At 48.6% G+C, this 20,000-nt stretch overlaps 1 protein-coding gene across 1 annotated transcript in view; it reads right to left on the bottom strand.

Moving 5' to 3' along the window:
- The window catches only part of nrp2a (neuropilin 2a), a 54,802-nt gene extending 37,759 nt beyond the window's left edge, over positions 1-17,043 (bottom strand). Inside the window, exons 1-2 of the mRNA XM_062447590.1 lie at positions 17,035-17,043; positions 15,620-15,637 (exon numbers count right to left, since the gene is read on the bottom strand). Of these exons, the coding sequence (XP_062303574.1) occupies positions 15,620-15,637; positions 17,035-17,043 (27 nt within the window). The remainder of the gene's footprint in view (positions 1-15,619; positions 15,638-17,034) is intronic.
- Positions 17,044-20,000: the final 2,957 nt, after the last annotated feature.

The raw sequence follows: 20,000 nt of genomic DNA, 5'->3' as shown, positions 1-20,000 counted from the left end.
CCAATGTGTTTTTTTTTGTTAAGGAAGTTATTTGTAAAATATAGAATATGGACGTATTTCACAAGACTACATTGATGTAGCCCTGCAATTATTCAATTGTTCAGAAGAACCACGTTAATAGCATGAATAATTGTATTCCACGAATGGCCTAATCCCTAGCTGCATTAAGACCTGTCCATTATGTTTTATAAAATATGATCAGGTCTCTGAGTGAAAAGATGCCATCCGTACTTGATGAGCGTGTTGAATGGACAACCAAAGATAGGTACCTCACCTCCCTTCCGCGAATGTGAAACTGTAGGGTATTTAATGCTCATGTAGAATTGAGTTTTAAGATGGATTACCAGACCACCGGGTTTCCGATTTCACGCAAAATATGTTAAAATTCATGATTAGAAGCAGATGGGAAGTTTTAATACAAAAACTAAAGACAACCAAGATGAACCGTATTTTCATAACGTGGAGAAAGCTGTAAGTGGCCTACGGTTTCGGGTGTTGGCCTATTTAATTTACAAATAGAAATATAATCAGGATAAGCCTGTTCATTCAGCAAGAGAACGTTGAATTGATAATTTAGCTGTATGCAAAAATACTTTCATGTTGGTTCAAACGCGTCTAACTGACCAGTAACTGACATCCACTCACCTTCAGCTCCACGCGCTCTGCCTGTTACAGTTATTACGAGTAAAATTCCAAGGAGCGATGACAGAAAATCCATCTTGAGAATCATTTTTCAAGATTTCTGTCCTGCAATGTGACCGTTCTTCCTCAAAATCCTCACCCTTCTTTGGCAAATATGTTGAAAGTCTGGGTTGGGTCTGTTATTCCGCTACTTTTCACCAACTAAACAACACATATTGTCTTAAATTGTCCTAAAAACAATATTGTCAGCCCTCCTTTTCAACTGTGCCAGCCTACTTGAATGAGGCTCCTGGGTGCCACCAACTAACTTTCATGTTCTTGTGACTGAGAGCAGCCTTGTCCATCAACGCTGATTTAATAAATTCCAGTTTTGTTGTTGAATAATGTCAGTCCATCAGTTTTATGACTTGAGGTTCTTTCCTGACAGACGTGCGGAATCTTAGTCCCCTCCAAATCCGATAGAGGAGCTTGCCTTCACCCGCTGTCTCTCCCTCCGTCATGCGCTCCCGGGGATTTCTCTCCGGTCATCTACAACTGAGAACACCTACTGTCGTTCACTCTTCACGCGCAGATTTTGCTTCTCGAACAAGCAACAGAACAGGAGATCAGTCATGAACATAATGTTTTGTCCTTCTACAAAAGATGCATTTATTCCATCTCTGTCACTCCTACTGTAGCTTCTGTCTGCGGCGGCGTCTCCGTACAGCTTGCGCTCTCGCGGCATGTGTGTGAGAGTGTGTATGTGATAGCACTTTTGAGCGGAGCAGCTATCGCATTACAGTCAGTGCCTCAGCTCCGCCCTCCGTCGGTGGCTGATTATGGAGAGGAAAGCGCGTACACACACACACGCTCGCTCACGCGCACACACGCACGCACACACACACACACACACACACACACACACACACGCACACACACACACACACACACACACACACACACACACACACACACTGATAACAGCAGATAAAAGTTTCACTGATAACAAACGCATTTATAAACTCGGGGCAGAACATGTCCAGGGGATATATTTTCAACAAGAACAGAAGGGAAAGAGGGAAGGAGAGGAGAGGTAGAGAAAGGGAGAGCAGCAGGGTTTTCAAACAGCTGGTTTCTCACCCAATCCCCACAACACACATCAAGCATCAGAAGAGGAGTTAATGTCATATGTTTCTTTGCCCCACGGCTTGGGGAGAACCACTCCACCCCAGCCCGGCCCGGCCCAAACTCAGGCCTGCAATCAGCATGCCTAAATACAGACAAAAAGGCTGTATAATAACACAGTACCGAGCCCAAAATAATCTGCTGAGAAATTCTTCCTGGGTCCAGCCCTTTATGCCTACTCCTTGATTACAGTATACCGTCCTACAGTAAATGGACTACACTGGACCTGCCCAGGCACCCAAAGCACATTCCGGAGAGCATGCCTGCTTCATAATGTGCTCCTGATGCATCTCATCATCACCGAGCACCGAGTCCTCCTGGGGCCATGCTTTGTTCCGCACTCTGCTCCAGATATTATTAGCCCTGCTCCGCATTGCGCTCAGCGGGGAGCCATGGAGAAGACATGGAAGGGGGCTACTGTAAGGGCGTTCGTCCACCTCTGACCACAACAACATCTGACGACCATGTCCTTCATGTGAGGGGCACGAGGGGAGGGTCATCGTCACCCATGCTTCAGTGGGCTCGTCCCTGCCGGATCGCCCTCAGGTCTCCACAGTGTGCCAACGTTTCACTGCTTTCCAGACACCGTGTCAATCAATCTGAAATCCACCAATAGCCGCAGGGCTCGTCTGTCACATGTCACAGGGATTGGTTAATCGGAGGCTCCGGGGCGTGGCCCAGACTGCCACGTGCCCCTGCAGACCTTGATGGTTGTCTGTCCCTGTCCATGTGGACCATAACCTCTAGTATGAGATGTGTTGTTGCGTGTGGATTGGATTTGTGCACTTGCGGTGTTTTTGTGTATGTGTGCATAGAATGTCTCTGTGCTGGAGGGGAGGTGTGTGTGTGTGTGGGGGCGGGTGGGTGGGGGAGTGGGGAGTGGGGGAGTGGGGGGTGGGGGTGATTGGGTGGACATCATGCCTTCCTCACTCCTCACCCCCGTTGCCCCGGAGACAGAACGCAACCCTTGGAGACTGTCCGCCAACGCTGGGTCACTTCCTGTTCGTGCCCCCTGAGGTGTCACCTGACCTGACAGCTCTGGCTCCACCCCCCCTCCCCCGCCTCCTCCACCCCTCTGCCACCAGAAAAAAAAAGAGAAAGGGGGCTGCCCTTCACCCTCCCTCACCCCCCTCCTGGCAGTCTGGTGCCAGGCAGCCCAAACCTCCTACTGTGCCACTGAACACCAGCTGCAGACACACATACCTTTCCTGAAGCATGCATCATATCTGTGTCCCCAGGGTCGGTGGGGCCGGGGCGGGGTTGGAGGACAGGTGACAGGGGGTGATGATGATAGCCAGGTCTTTTGTGGAGGAGGAGGAGGAGGATGAGGAAGACGGAGAGATACCAGCTGCTGCCACAGTCAGTTGCTTATCACAGTCTGCCCTGCAGACTGACAGCAAGGCAGATAGCGCTCTCTCTCTCTCTCTCTCTCTCTCTCTCCTCTCTCTCTCTCTCTCTCTCTCTCTCTCTCTCTCTCTCTCTCTCTCTCCCCTCTCTCTCTCTCTCTCCCCCCCCCCTCTCTCTCTCCTCTCTCTCTCTCTCTCTCTCTCTCTCTCTCTCTCTCCCCCCCCTCTCTCTCTTTCAGCACTTTCCCTCCCCCTCTCATCTTGGCAAGAATGGTGACTCCTCAGTGAGTTAAGAAAAAGCACTGTTGAGCTGCAGTTGTCAATAGAGGGTTGAGTGATCACGCTTGTTGAAAGAACTGCTAGCCTCTGATCTCAGATAAGGTTGGAGTAGCCTTTGCCTGACCTTTAGGGTGATTTTAATGAGGCCAGGCACTATAAGCAAAGCAGAGAGAGAGAGAGAGAGAGAGATGAGAGAGAGAGAGAGAGAGAGAGAGAGAGAGAGAGAGAGAGAGAGTTACTGTTTCTTTTGCCGTACATTGCTTTAGGGATGAGATCCACTGCTCGTCAATGCAGACACATACACACACACACACGATTGGCTTGATGATCTCACAAAGGAAACTCCCACACTAGGTCTTCAGAAGGAGACATTCTCTGCTCCTCCAGGAGACACCACCCTCTCGTCTCACATCCCAAACTATTCCAGGTTTATTTCCAACACTGAATTCCAGCCCACCCACCCTCTAGGTCCATTCCAGGGTAATAATTATACACGTACAGAATCCACCGCCAATCTGCCTGCCCCTATTGCTAGGAACATGTGGAAACATCTGGTAACATATGGAATCTAGTGTCCAACCTCCCAAACTAGAAGAAAAACACCTTTTACTGTACCAAGAAATCCAGACTACATTTAGTGGCAGAAAAATAGGAGTCCACTTTATGTCTTAACATTGCTAGAAGTTTCATGTCTTTTAAAATGGAAACCAGTCACTTAGTGGTTAGCTGTTATGTAGCTCGGTTTGGTTACGCAAGATAGATCGCAGTGCTAAAGCTTCAATAACAATAAGATTCCATGACTTTCTGTTGGACAGTGAAGTTATTTAGACCTCATCATCTTTTGGTCTATTTGTTAAGCAATACCAACTTTGGCCATATGGGGGCAGGCCTTTGCACATGGTTCAGACATGAGGGTGAACTTAGGTCCATGAGCTGCTGCCAAGCGAACAGGAAAGCAGCAAGCAGGAGGCAAAAAAACACGTAGAAACCACTCCAAGTACAACATCGGCGAGATCTCAGTAAAACATGAGCCCAGGCCTAACCAGTCCATCTTGGGTCAACATTGTAGCTCCAGTTCCAAGATCAAGATTGAATATGTTAAGCTCAAATGATTTTTCTTTTGCCATTTCGTTCCAGAAAGTCTGCTCAGAGACTGTTTCATCCTGCAGTTTCACCGTGTTTGTGGGTTTCTTTAAAGTCTCATCAAAGAGACTAACTCCTGTTAAAACCCCCAGTTCAGAGAAGTTCTGTGTCATTGTGTAAAATATGCACAGCATCACAACCATGGCAGTATCACGTTGAAATATTTCTTTGTTAACCTCAAGGAATTTGACATCAACATGCACATCTTGAGCAAGATAGATTACCAAAAGACTTGGAATTGAAGTGTGCGTGTGTTTGTGTGTGTGTGTGTGGGAGGGAGGGGGGTGAATAGGTGTGGGGGACAACTTATCCCATCAGCTTGTAGGAACGGATCACATTAGTGTGTCTAATAGAGAGTAGAGGGCCGTCCACACGGTTTGTTGACTCTCTGGGGATTGGATCACTTGGCCTCACGGCTCAGGATCAGCCCTCGACAAACACCATGAAGATAACAGTGGGGGACAAGTGGACCCTGATGAGCCTCAGCCCATTCAAGTGGGTGAATCACCAAAGCCCATTGTTTCTCTGGAAGAGTGGAATTACCCCACATCCTGTGTGAGAACATACAGAGAAAGAGAGAGAGAGAGAGAGGGATAGGGGAGAGACAGGGGGGAGGGGGGAGATTAATAAGAAAGAGCGAGAGAGAGATTGAGAGTTCTGTATGCAAAGTCCTTTTCTTTGTATTCTAAGGTAGCCTCCTATTTAGTCTACAAAGAGGACACTAGGAGAGGACTCTAGGAGAGAAGGACACTAGGAGAGAAGGACACTAGGAGAGGAGGACTCTAGGAGAGAAGGACACTAGGAGAGAAGGACTCTAGGAGAGAGGATATTAGGAGAGAAGGACACTAGGAGAGAAGGACACTAGGAGAGGAGGACTCTAGGAGAGAGGACATTAGGAGAGAAGGACACTAGGAGAGAAGGACACTAGGAGAGGAGGACTCTAGGAGAGGAGGACTCTAGGAGAGAAGGACACTAGGAGAGAAGGACACTAGGAGAGAAGGACTCTAGGAGAGAAGGACACTAGGAGAGGGGGACACTAGGAGAGAAGGACTCTAGGAGAGGAGGACACTAGGAGAGGAGGACACTAGGAGAGGGGGACACTAGGAGAGGAGGACTCTAGGAGAGAAGGACACTAGGAGAGAAGGACACTAGGAGAGAAGGACACTAGGAGAGGAGGACTCTAGGAGAGGGGGACACTAGGAGAGAAGGACTCTAGGAGAGGAGGACACTAGGAGAGGGGGACACTAGGAGAGAAGGACACTAGGAGAGAAGGACTCTAGGAGAGAAGGACACTAGGAGAGGAGGACTCTAGGAGAGGAGGACACTAGGAGAGGAGGACTCTAGGAGAGAAGGACACTAGGAGAGAAGGACTCTAGGAGAGGAGGACACTAGGAGAGGGGGACACTAGGAGAGAAGGACACTAGGAGAGAAGGACTCTAGGAGAGAAGGACACTAGGATAGGAGGACTCTAGGAGAGGAGGACACTAGGAGAGGGGGACACTAGGAGAGAAGGACTCTAGGAGAGAAGGACACTAGGAGAGAAGGACACTAGGAGAGAAGGACACTAGGAGAGGAGGACTCTAGGAGAGGGGGACACTAGGAGAGAAGGACTCTAGGAGAGGAGGACACTAGGAGAGGGGGACACTAGGAGAGAAGGACACTAGGAGAGAAGGACTCTAGGAGAGAAGGACACTAGGAGAGGAGGACTCTAGGAGAGGAGGACACTAGGAGAGGAGGACTCTAGGAGAGAAGGACACTAGGAGAGAAGGACTCTAGGAGAGGAGGACACTAGGAGAGGGGGACACTAGGAGAGAAGGACACTAGGAGAGAAGGACTCTAGGAGAGAAGGACACTAGGATAGGAGGACTCTAGGAGAGGGGGACACTAGGAGAGAAGGACACTAGGAGAGAAGGACTCTAGGAGAGAAGGACACTAGGAGAGGAGGACTCTAGGAGAGGAGGACACTAGGAGAGGAGGACTCTAGGAGAGAAGGACACTAGGAGAGAAGGACTCTAGGAGAGGAGGACACTAGGAGAGGGGGACACTAGGAGAGAAGGACACTAGGAGAGAAGGACTCTAGGAGAGAAGGACACTAGGAGAGAAGGACACTAGGAGAGAAGGACACTAGGAGAGGAGGACTCTAGGAGAGGGGGACACTAGGAGAGAAGGACTCTAGGAGAGGAGGACACTAGGAGAGGAGGACACTAGGAGAGGGGGACACTAGGAGAGAAGGACACTAGGAGAGAAGGACTCTAGGAGAGGAGGACTCTAGGAGAGAAGGACACTAGGAGAGGAGGACACTAGGAGAGGGGGACACTAGGAGAGGAGGACACTAGGAGAGAAGGACTCTAGGAGAGGAGGACACTAAGAGAGGAGGACACTAGGAGAGGGGGACACTAGGAGAGAAGGACACTAGGAGAGAAGGACACTAGGAGAGGGGGACACTAGGAGAGAAGGACACTAGGAGAGAAGGACTCTAGGAGAGGAGGACACTAGGAGAGGAGGACACTAGGAGAGGGGGACACTAGGAGAGAAGGACACTAGGAGAGGAGGACTCTAGGAGAGGAGGACACTAGGAGAGGGGGACACTAGGACACTAGTATCAAATTAATCAAATTAATATTGTATGTGTGTGTGTGTTCTGAGGAAACAGGAGATGTATTTGGGAAATGAGGAGTGAGCATGTCTCAGATTTGATTTAGCTGTGGTGTGTGGGGAGACGGCTAGCTGCCCATCCCCATGCAGACAGACCATTAGCCAAAGTTAATTGACTTACAGTCTCTGAGCACCAAGGAAACATCTGTGTCAGTCATGTGTTGCACCCACCTTCATACACACACACACACACACACACACGCACACACACACGCGCACACACACACACACACACACACACACACACACACACACACACACACACACACACACGCACAACACACACAAACCAACAGAGCAGTTGAAAGTGACAGGGGATAGTTGCTTATTTAGAGAAGGATATAGGATTTCTGCAGGCCAGATATGAAAGGCCAACCCATGCCAGTATTGTGTTATTGACACAGACTCTAATATGATCTGATGACAGGGCTAGACAGAGAGATGGAGATCTCCTGAAATGGGACTGACAGTCAATCTATCTGAGTGGTAATTCAATCAGAGCCCGGCTTCCTATGTATGGCTAATCAATTGCGCTTGGCGCGGCAAACAAATAAGCACGGCCGCTCCTGTAAGTGTCACTCAGAAATACGGTGAGGCTGTTCTGTTTATCAGGTCACTCTCCTGTTTCAGGTCCGATGGAAGAGGAGTCGGCAGGAGTGTGGAAAAAAAGCGTGATATGCCTATAATCATCGGATTATGTATTCTGTCTAATCATGCCTTCACATATGTGTTCCTACTGTGATCTAGTGTCCTGTTGATCATCACGGATATACGGATGTACATCAACGATGTACTGTCTGCCCGACTGAATAATGAACACCTGTTGGTTGTATGTTCTCTGAGTTGGTTCCCTCCTCCATACATTCTGTTCTCTGACTTCCTCTGAGCTCGTAGCTGATAATTTTCATGTTGAGGTGTTTGTTAAACTCTCTTTTCAATCAGCTGAACCTGAAATGATGTTCACACCAATGTGGTGGAGACTGACAGGAAATACACACAGGGAAGAGAATGTTAGGGAGGCATGATTGCCAAGGCAATCCAGATAGCATTGCATCCCCACATACATTTACACACACACACACACACACACACACACACACACACACACACACACACACACACACACACACACACACACACACACACACACACACACACACCCTCAGGAGCCTTTGACCAGAGTAAAAGTGGTGGGTGATTTATGGTGGCTTGTGGCTCGACACAACAAACACGTTTATTACGAAGCACTATGGTTGCACGGACATACAGAGTCTGCAGGCAGGCAGGCAGGCAGGCAGGCAGGCAGGCAGATAGATAGATAGATAGCTCACACAACCTCAAGAAAACACTCTCACACCACACACACCTTTTCACAGATTGGAAACACTGAAAAGCATAGCAAGAAAGCGACAAAGGAAGTGTTGAACTAATCCCGTTTCTGTCGATTAAACACAGACTCTCTCTCTCTCACACACACACACACACACACACACACACACACACACACTCACACACACACACACACACACACACACACACACACACACACACACACACACGTACCAACACCTCCATCCCAAAGAGGCAGCAGCAGCTCGTAGGATGCTACTTAAACCGCTCTTTCTTTCTTGGTCTTTTGAAGAACAGCACAATAGCTACATTAACTGGCTGAGAGGTCTTTGATGTGGGCTTGAGTGAGACTAAGCCATTCTGAATGGCCTTCAGAACAATCACTCAGATGAGCAAACCAGTGGGGGGGTGGGGGCGGTGTGTGCGTTGGGGTGTGTGTGTGTGTGTGTGTTGGGTGGGGGGGGTGGATAGGCAGGGGGAGGGAGGGAGATAGTGTGTGGGTCTCAATGGAAGCTGTCATGTCAGTGTTGTAATTGGGATGGGATGCTTTGCTGATCTGCGTTGCTATGGCAATGGTGGTGACAAGTGTTTGCCTGTGTGTGTGTGTGTTTGTGTTAGGAGTGGGGGGGTTAAAAAGGGGATTGTGGTTTGGGGTGGGATTATCCATGGTGTCAATAAGAAATGAACAAGGGCCAAGAATTTGTGATACAGGGAACGCCATGGGTGACAAGACCTGCCAATACTGGGAGGTAAAGAATAAGTGTGGCTGAAATGCCATCCTAATCTTTGGATTGAACATGAGCCATCTTAGCTCTGCCCAGATAAAAACCTGCTCCAGATCAGAATGAAGTCAAAATCGCTTTGCAACATGAGCCACGTTAGACACAACACACACACACACACACGCACACACACACACAGGCCTACGAGCGCCCATGCCCCTGCTCATTATTTCCTAGCAGTGTCGCAGGGGTCGCCTGCATGTGTCTCAGGTTAAGGTAGCGCAGTCTAATTGTTTTCCCTGGGTCAGAAGCTCATTTGTCGTCCACATTAAGTTGACAGCCCCAATTAGACCAGGTGTACGCACACCAGAGTTTCTCAACAGTTTGTGTTTCTAAAACGTCTCCGTTTCCCAGCTGAGGACTACCAGATGGACACGCTCGACTCACCTCTCCTCCTCACGCTCTCTGGCTCTGGATCAGGGCCCACCTCAACAAATCACTCGTTTGTTACTCTCCGGCCCAGATGATGGGTGAGGGATGTTTAGAGCGAAAGCTGCCATTTTAAAACCCCGCAAGTTAAATACCCTAGCAGCACAGCCGTGCAGGGACTACAGCATGTGACCCTATCTGAAGGGGATGCGGGTGTTTACAGACGTGAGAGGCGACCCCCCCGGTTAATCCTCCCACAATGGGAAAACAGCTGCAGTAAACGATAACCAGGTCCCAGCGTAGCAGGCTGACGAGGGTCTGAGAGCTGCTCCCGCACACGCTGCCGTCGCCAGCAGAGAGCGGCTCAACCGGAAAAACCGGGAGCTGGAAATCGATCCAGGTCTGTTCATCTCATTCAAAAAAAATGCCCTCTAGGTCCCCCCCCCCAGCGAGGGGTGAAGGAGGGATGAAGGAAGGATGAAGAGAGGAACTGCAGGGTGACTTGGTGAGAAGACGACACGTGGTAGAAGGTTGAGGCACGGTCAGCAGGACGGCCGAGGACGTCTCGGTCGCTTGGCGCCCCACGGTCATTGTCAACACAGTGACGTTTTGACACGCGCAAAACATTTGGAGGCCATTAAAGATGAGTGTGAGAGTGAGCAGATGAGCACGTGAGGCGGCGAGGGCTGGTCGCCGCCGAGCAATTACGTTGACAACGCACTTAATCTGGCACCGGACCACTCATTTCAATATCAAACAAAACTGCGATGTCTCCCAGATTGATGAATATGTTTTTGAGGAAAATGTTAAGCTCACAATCGTGTGTACACGCACTTACACACACACAAGCGTGCTTACATATACACACACACACACACACAGATCTGAAGCAGCAAATGGCTTTTAATTGAAGCACGACATCCTTTGTTTCATTATTTACAAGCCTTGTTCATTATTATGCCATTCGGAGCAGTGCTCTGCCTCTCTGCCTACCTGCAAGAAACAAATCAAATGGGCACCATGGGCAAATGGAGATACTTAATCATTATTGCAGACACGTGAAGATGTGTATGTGTGTATGGTGTGTGTTTGTGTGTGCTTGCGCCGACGTGGGGTTGAGTGTATCTGTGCATGTGTATTCGCAAGCAAGTGGGCTTGCATTAGAAGTACTGGAGTGTGAGAGAGCATGTGGGGGCGTCCATAATTGAAGAGAAGCGTGCTGCCAAAATAGCCATTAAGGAGCTGGATCTTTATCTAATCCAGGGAGTTAGGACCTTAAATACATAATGCTGGTGCGACGGGGTCCGTTCGCTGGGGAGAGAAACATATGGAGAATGACCCATGCAGGAGAGACAGCTGGAGACCAGCCAGGGAGAGAATGGCATGCCCACAAGATGACTGGAGAACTTTCCGGAGTAACTGAACCCTGACCGTGGTCCCTCAGAGTGCCAGCTGAGACACTGGCGGTCTGCTCAAACGCCAGCGCCTGGACGCGAGCAGGGTGGGGAGGGGTGGGTGGGTGGATGGGGGTGGGGGGGGGGGGGGTGGGCGGGGGGAGAAGGCAGAAAATAGAGGAGTGAAAGAGAGAGAGAGAGGAAGGCAGGGAATAAGAGAATAAAAAGTGTGAAATCACATGGGGATGTATGACAAACGTGTGGTGAGAGAGAGAGAGAGAGAGATTGGGGAGAGAGGGAGAGGAACGATTGAGAGAGTAAGACAGGGCAAAAGACAACGTGTGAGAGAGAGAGAGAGACAGAGAGAGAGAGAGAGAGACAGAGAGAGAGAGAGAGAGAGAGAGAGAGAGAGAGAGAGAGAGAGAGAGAGAGGGAGAAAGGGAGAGAGAGAGAGAGAGAGAGAGAGAGAGAGAGAGAGAGAGAGAGAGAGAGAGAGAGAGAGAGAGAGGGAGAGAGAGAGAGAGAGAGAGAGAGAGAGAGAGAGAGAGAGGGAGAAAGGGAGAGAGAGATTCCAGGTCATTGTAAAATGCATAGCTAAAGCGTTCCGAGTGGGCTGTCAATTACGGGCACTTGACGTGCCCAGAGCAGGTGAGCTGGGGCCTGACTGACAGAGAGTCTAAAGACTCAATTATAGAGCAGCATGTTGGAACGGCGGCTTGGATTTAATGTGCACACACTGCATCAATATGTACTCTGCTATATCCTCCTGGGTTTCTCCACAGCATACAGTAAGAAGCACACACACACGCACACATTTGTGAAGTCAGCGGACCATTGATCCGCCCAGAGTAAACGATCTAACCAAACAGAGACGAAGCCTTCAGCGAGAGAGGGAAGGAACTAGTTCATGACCTTCCTCTCCCCCTCGTGACAGGGACTCGAGACATCGGCTTCAGCCGCCAGTACGGACAATGTTGTTTTCGACCGAGCACGCCACAGAGGAGGTTATTTAAGAACTCTCACTAGCGGAGGGGGAGAAGCATTTTCCTTGCTGGAAGACTCGAAATCGAGTGTCCTCGGTGGTGCTGGTGGGGAGTGCAGCTTGGCTCTGGCCTCACGGCAGCTCCGGCGTCTGGGCAGGGAGGGGGATGGAGGCTGGCTGGCTCTCCCTGATGGGAGCCCTGGATGGGCCTCCAGGTTCCCAGAAGGAGTCTGTCATGAGTCACTTATCAGGGCCAGGCTCACCGCCCCCGGGCCTCGTGGGGCTGGACTCGGAGCACAGGATGGGGTCTGTGCGGCTACACGCACTGCTGCTACAATGCCAACATTATTCTCCTGCTCCTCCTGTGGCGCCCTTCTGTGTGTGTGTGTGTACTTGTGTGTGTGTGAGAATGTGTGTGAGAGAGAGAGAAACAGTGTGTGTGCTGGGTATCAACCAACATAGAGAGGGATTCCCCCAAACAACTATGTGTTTGTAAGGATTGGGGAAAGTTGAGCTAATGGCCAGGTTAAGACGTCCACTGTGGTGGATATATTGTGTGGAAGTGTGTGAGTGTGTGGGTGTGTGTGTGTGTGTGTGTGTGAGAAAGAGAGAAAGTGTATGTGTCTGATTGTGTTTGTGTGTTGGAGTTGGAGATGGGGACATTTTCTCGAGTTGAGCTTGATAACCATCAGAGAGCACAGCAGTGTTTGGTGTAGATTATCTCTCAAGACAACAGTGCAAGAAAACACTTCAGCAAGTGTGTGTGTGTTTGTGTAAGGGGCTTTCATTCTACACAAAGAACAACTGAACACACAACCTGATGTTTATTTGGAATCAACAAACCTATGAAGAAGCATAATCTATATCTGATCGAAATCTTTGGAGTTGATATCTCAAACCTACACTCTGTGTGTCTGTGAGGTTTATGAAGACAACAGATAGTCACTGTGGATCTGCCACAAGTTCTCTACCTTCCTGTCCTCCACAGGGGCAGGGACTCAGCATCTCTATGCTGTTTGTATGGAGACCTACGTCTATCTCCATTGGATTGCAGCAGCGGCTGGGAGGGGCTTGTTGCAAGTGGTACTGCTGATTGGAGCTGGGTTGGGCCTGATTTGGCAACAGGGGCCAGGCTCTTATTGGTCCATTGGCTGGATTGCCATGCTTGCGTCTGATAGGCTGCCTAATTCTGAGATAAACTGGGGTGTGTTTGCTTCTGAGTGTCTGACTGCTTGAAGGAAGGGTTTATCCATGCATTGTGGCGATAGCCTGGGTTAATCCGGTTACACTGGTTGTTTCTGAATGACCAACTGATTTAAGAGGTATAGACAGGAGTTGGTATGTACTTGAGTCTGATTGGCTGATTGTCTGCACTGGTTAACAGAAGACTGTTTTGTCGGATTGTCCGACGTTTTCAAGTGGCTCTGAGAGGGTTTAGAAAACGGTAGGATCTCATTGGCTGAGTAGATCGACTCGACTGTGGATGATTCCTCATGCGGATTCGTGGGCCGTTTGAGAGAAGACTTCTCTTTCCCCCCGGGGCGGTGTGGTAGAGACAGACTGCAGGAAGGCTGACCACAGACAATAGCTGAGAAGATAAAATAACACAGCTGTTTTTCAGGAAGATTTCAATAAAAATGCTTTCTTACTATAGTGACAGTACTGTTTTCAAAGTGATGATAGGCTGTGTTTTTGCTCTCAATTAAAACATTGTCAGTTATTTAAAATGCAAATAAAACATGAACATACCTAGAGAGCGAGGATAATTAATACCATATTTTATAGTTGATAGATGAGAGTTAGCATGGTGTCTCCCTCGGAGAGTTGGGTGCCAAAATGACGGTGTCATCAGAGTGTTTACCCTGGTTCCCGAAATGTTACCTGCAATCTCCATGGCAACAGTGCCTTACGATTGCAGTTCACAAAAGTTGTTGTTCATGACCTCATTTTACATTCCGTTCATCTATTCAACTCTCTATGGTTCCATAGCTTTCCATCAAAGCTCAGCTCTGTGAAGGCTGGATGTTTATCATAACCTATTAACATAAATTAATATACACAAAAGTCTACCAAAACATTGCCAAGCACGAAATAGGAACCTTCTCCCCAAACACATCCCCCCATTCCATCTATTTTGTGCAACTGAACAACCACACTCTTATCAACAACCTGCACACTATAGCATGTGATGTGTTTTCATCTGTACAGGATAGAAGAATAGGCCAGACCTATGAGGCTAAAATGGGAAAATGAACTACCATGTGTGTGTGTGTGTGTGTGTGTGTGTGTTACTGTATGCTCTATCTCCGCTCTAGGACTCTTCCTGGCTGCCAGTGTTTGACAGGGGTAACAGGAGAAGAGGGGAGAGAGGGAGAGATGGAAACTTTGGCTGTTGAGGGAGAAGGGCAAGCAGTTGGTATTAGCTATGGGGTGTGATCTAAAGTTGTGTCTTTCCTTCTGTGTGTGTGTGTGTGTGTGTTAGGGGGAGGGAGATCAGGAGGAGGGTCAGGAGGGTTGTGTGGAGTATTTTGTCTAGGGAAGGTGGAGTGAACAGGTTTATGAAATGAAATGGAACCTGACTCCTGACTCTTCTGTGGGTGGATAAACAGACACTCTGAATTCAGTCGCATACCTTTCCAGATGATCCTATCATAACTGGCAGTGTGTATTTACTCTAAAAAGGGCACAATATTAGAATGACAATGAATACAAAATCCTCAGTGTCATATGTTTGAACTCGTATGTAGAGATCCATTTCAACTTCCTGTGAAATAATAAACTGATGAAACAAACTCTGAAACTTCTCAAATATATTTTCTTCTATTTCCCAAGAGATCCAACTCAAAGAAAACAAGCTGAATGCAAAACTCAATTCAGCCAATTGGTCAAGATGGAGACAACCGGAAAGGTAGACATACAGCTTAGAGTTTGTTTTCAATCTTGAGCTTTCAATTAGCCACTAACAGCCTTACTTTAATGACGGGGACATTCTCAGCCTTAATGAAGCTGTGGGTAGCTTAGACCCTGCCACTCAGAAAGTTAAAGTGTGTGTGAGTGTGTGTGTGTGTGGGTATGAAGGAATGTGTAAGTGAATGTGTCTGCCCAGCGTTTGAAAAAAGCTGTGTGTAGAGTGTGTGTGTGTGGTCCAGAGATGTATCCACTGGTCTTAACTCATGTCTGCACAGGCTTGTTTAAAATTCGCACAGTCCCAATTCACTGGCTCAGAGCCATGAGCAAAATCTTTAATAGCTTCAGTAGGATAAAAGGAAAAACAGCCTTTCCCATAAATTAAGTTTAAACAAACATTTCCTTGTTTGAGACTTCAAAACATTACAGAGGACTTTTCTAGGTTTGGAACAATTTTCCTCTAGGCTTCCCTGAATTGCTCAATAATTTCCAGAGGAACCCTCCCTTTCTCAATCCCAACTAACTCTCTAAAAACACCCCTCAAAGACTCCTGGGTTGTAACATCATAGACCAATCACCGGATTAGAACCCCACAGATCCTATGACAGGGTTGAAGCAGTTACTCTGTTTTAACACTTAACCCTCGTGCTGCCTTTGGGTCACATGACCCAAAGGTTCATAACGAACCATCGTTGTGTTTACCCAATTTTACCCAATACAAAAACAAATACAAATAATTTTCTTTTAACCATTCCAATGTGGGGGGTCTGAGACAGCCCGACAGTTAAAAGAAAATGCTTCACTTTGTTTTTGTATGAGGTAAATTTGTCGCAATACGACGGTGGGTCACAATGACTGATGGGTCAGAATGACCCGAAGATAACACAAGGGTTAAGACAGTAGATTATGTCTTTAGAATACTCCAGAAGTATTCTCAGCCCCACTTGGGCTCCCCTCTCGCCGGTCACCTTGACCCGTGAGCCAGGGGACACAGAGAGGGCTGTAACCTGGTCCACTTGTCTGACGAGGCATATTTGGATATCACAGCAGAATGACTGAGCCAACAGGAACACTTGACATTCCAGGCCTCCGCAACCCAATCCCTCTGACATGAGCCGGCCGGCGTCCTCTGTGACTGCCAACCTAAACACCTGGCATCTTCCTGCGAAGGGCGCCAATGTGAACCCTGAACCCTTTGCCAAGCAGTCAGATGACTGTGTGTGTGTGTGTGCTCGTGGACGCGTGTGTTAATTATGTGTCGTGTGTTTTGGTGAGTAGCCCTTGTGTGTGTTTAGTGAGTGTATTTGCGTGTGTTTGTGTGTGTAGGCACGGGTGAGTTGGGATCCGGGCTGCGTGGTGAAAGGCAGATGGATGAGGGTCTGGACTCTGGAGAGCTCAGCTGTTGGGTATAAACACAGTACTGTTCAAACAACAGCACCATGCGCTCTAGGGTCCACATGGTTTACTACTCTGGACTCCAGTCTCTTCCTCAGGGTGTGTGTGTGGTGTTAGTACAGGGTTGTTAAACCATGCTAGATACAGCAGCACCACCATGCTCTCAAAGCTCCCATTGTTAGCCACGGGAAGGTGCGTGAGTGGGAATGAGCGTGTGTGTGTGTGTACGCGCGCGTGCTAGCATAGCAATCGCCCAAAAGGCGTCACTACGTCCAAACATGAGAGCACGGAGCAGCGTTCGCACCTTATTATGGGATGGAAGGCGGAATACCTTTCAGCGTTGTCACGGCGATGTCATCGGACCTGCCCTACAGTTACAGGAATCGCTGTGCCAGGAGTGGTGGCACCGTTGCTATGACGACAGCTGGTTGGAAAAAATGGTGGTTGGGGGGTAGGCTTATGTGTGTGGGCGATGACAAAGGCAGTGGAGCCTGCATGTGCATTTAGGGTGAATACGACACACATTTACACTTGGTTGCTATACCAACCTGGAAGAAAAACATTGGGTACAACAAAGCATTTCACTGACAGACGCTGACAGAAAAATGATTTCAGGAAATTCATACCTTCGTCATCAAATTACAATTACTGTCCTCCCTTTATTAAACAAACCAATAATGACAACCTAAACATGAGCAGAACTATGTACAGGATGGGCTATGGAGACTCTGCTCGTCTAAAGCCAGGTGAAGGGCAGGCTAATGGATAATGCTAATGGCTAACGCTCCCCCATCACTCCCAACACTCCACAGGGAGACAGTTGAAACATGGGCTTTGTCATATCTGCACGTTAGGCAGCCCACCCACTGCTCGGACCAGAGCTTCTAATGAGGACTAGATCGAAGAAGGGACTCCACTCAGTCTAACCAGGCCTTGTCATTACCTGATCTGTCCTCCCTACCCGGTCTGCTAGTGACCGACCCTGATCCAGAATCTGTGATATCCTGAGGGGGGAATTAGAATGAATGGAAAAACGGTGAGGGGGTAGGATGATGATGGCGAAGGGAAGATAGCAGGGAAGGATGATGGACCGGGGCCTAGCGCTGTGGAATGTGCCTTTAATGAAGCGGGCAAGAGCGGGGCGAGGTCACGCCGAGCGCTCGCCCGTGTCTCTGGCGTGTGGTGCAAGGATGTAGCCGACACCCACACGCTCCCTCTCTCCATCTCTCTGCTCTCTCCATCTCTCTCCATCGGAGTCAGGTGGCTGAGCGGTTAGGGAGTCAGGCTAGTAATCAGAAAGTTGCCAGTTCGATTCCTGGCTGTGCCAAATGACGTTGTGTCCTTGGGCAAGGCACTTCACCCTACTTGCCTCGGGGGGAATGTCCCTGTACTTACTGTAAGTCGCTCTGGATAAGAGCGTCTGATAAATGACTAAATGTAAATGTAATCTCTCTGCTCTCTCCATCTCTCTGCTCTCTCCGCTCTCTCCATCACTCTGCTCTCTCCATCACTCTGCTCTCTCCATCACTCTGCTCTCTCCATCACTCTGCTCTCCCCATCACTCTGCTCTCTCCATCACTCTGCTCTCTCCATCACTCTGCTCTCTCCATCACTCTGCTCTCTGCTCTCTCTGCTCTCGCCCTATTTTAGGGGCTGTGTGGGAGAGATAACTGTTTCTGCTCTCAACTGCACCCTCCCCTGAGTGGGGCTTTGATTGACACATGCTAACAAGCTAAGGTGTACTTGAGGGTGTCAATGGAATTCTAATGCTAAAGAATACATCGAGGGATTTCTCCCACAGACTATTTTCTGCTTTTGAGAAACGACAGGAGAACATATTGTGCTTTGCTCTTTTTTTTTTCTTCCTCCCTTCCTGTTTTTTAGGAATCACACCAAATATGTGGAATTATGAGGTGTAATTAATTCACGCCACCTCTGTAAGCCAGCAATGCAAAACAAGAGGAATGAGAAACAGTGGAGAGGCCAAAAGGAAGCAGGAGCTTTCAAAATAGACTAACAAGTTTCGAGAGAGAGGAAGTTGAGTATTCAGCAGATATGATTCTGTCTCTATTGTTGCCACGACTACAGCCAACTGTGGGATAGGAAGGGAGCTTCACGCTGAGACTAATAACCTGCTGTAATGGAGAGGTCATCCACACAGCAGATAAGAGGTGCATCGTCTTGTCATGTGGCGTAACTAGGAATTCCCTGTGTCGGACTGTGACTGGGTCATGGTGATGGGAAAGTGACACACACACGGACAAACACACACACACACACGGACGGACAGACATACAAACACACGGACAGACACGCACAGGCACACACACACGGACGGACAAACGCACACACCTGAACCCAAACAGCCTTGCCTGAGTCAGCCTTGGCAGCCAGACATCTGATTATCAAGGCCTGTTGAGCAGTACATAGTAGGGCTGTTTGTCAGACGGCCATCACAGCCATTCTACGTCACTGGCCATCACGTTTCTGCCTGTCTCCCGTCTTTGAAAGTCTGTCTAGATGTCTGCCCATCTGCTTTGTTTCCAAGGACTGACTTCCAACTACCTACCTGGGTGGAACTGTGGTGCCGTGTGCCAGTCGAATCAGCCGAAACAGAAGGAATGAAGACGATTAGAGGATGGAGGGCTGCAGAGACAAGGCCCCTACTGTTGAGGAGGACGACGGAGGGATATTCCTCCTCGCTCTCGGGTTCAACCGCAGGGCAACGAGCGGAGGGGCCTCCAGCGGGGAGGAGGGAGAAGTCACGGAGGGGACAGACTCTGGAGGACAAGGGGACAGATCTCCAGATGGTTCAGATACTCACGGGTCTCTGTGGGGATTATCACAAACTGATAAAGCCTCTCTCTCCCCTCCCCTCTTTGTGTCTCTCTCCCCTTTCTCGTTCTCTCTCCAACGGTAATTGTACTTATTTCAAGTCTCATTCAGCCAATCAGCTGCAGTTTTGGGTTCTGAGGGAGCAAACTGAGCGGTAATCACTTCAGAGGAGATCTCCCCTTTCTAATTGTCGAGGACGACTCAGTCATTATCGGCACAGAGACTGGGTCTCTATCTGAAAGAGCTCATTTAGCTGGATAAATTGGGTTGAAAATCCTAATCATTTTGGTGAGATGAGTCACATTGCTGATTCATGCAGTAAAGCATAGTTCCTTGTGACATAATTTGATCAACGCGTAAAGTGAGACAACTAAATTGGCCAATCCGATTCAAGGAGGAGCATGGGATAATTTCCAGTGTATTTGCAAAATATTTTGAAAAAGCACACGTTTATTGGACATAACAATTTCATGTTGGCTATGATCTTGATGGATGACCCAGGCAGTGTGATGGCCAATAGCAGGACAGGCTAACAGGCAGGTCCACCCTCACGCTAGAAGACTACATCAGGTAAGCATGCTAAGTCTACAGCTGCTCTGTAACTACCTGATCCAGCGCTCACACAACCAATACATTCAGAAACATCACTCACTTACATAGGAGACCTATAAAAACTCTTTTAATTCAAAATAATAGGGTTAGTTACAGGGAAATACACATAAAGAACAAGATGGCTACTGGAATCTTTAGTGAGGCC

This window comes from Osmerus eperlanus, chromosome 21 (genome assembly GCF_963692335.1).
Source record: "Osmerus eperlanus chromosome 21, fOsmEpe2.1, whole genome shotgun sequence".
Classification (NCBI taxonomy): Eukaryota; Metazoa; Chordata; class Actinopteri; order Osmeriformes; family Osmeridae; genus Osmerus; species Osmerus eperlanus.
This window is presented reverse-complemented; position numbering and strand designations above follow the sequence as displayed.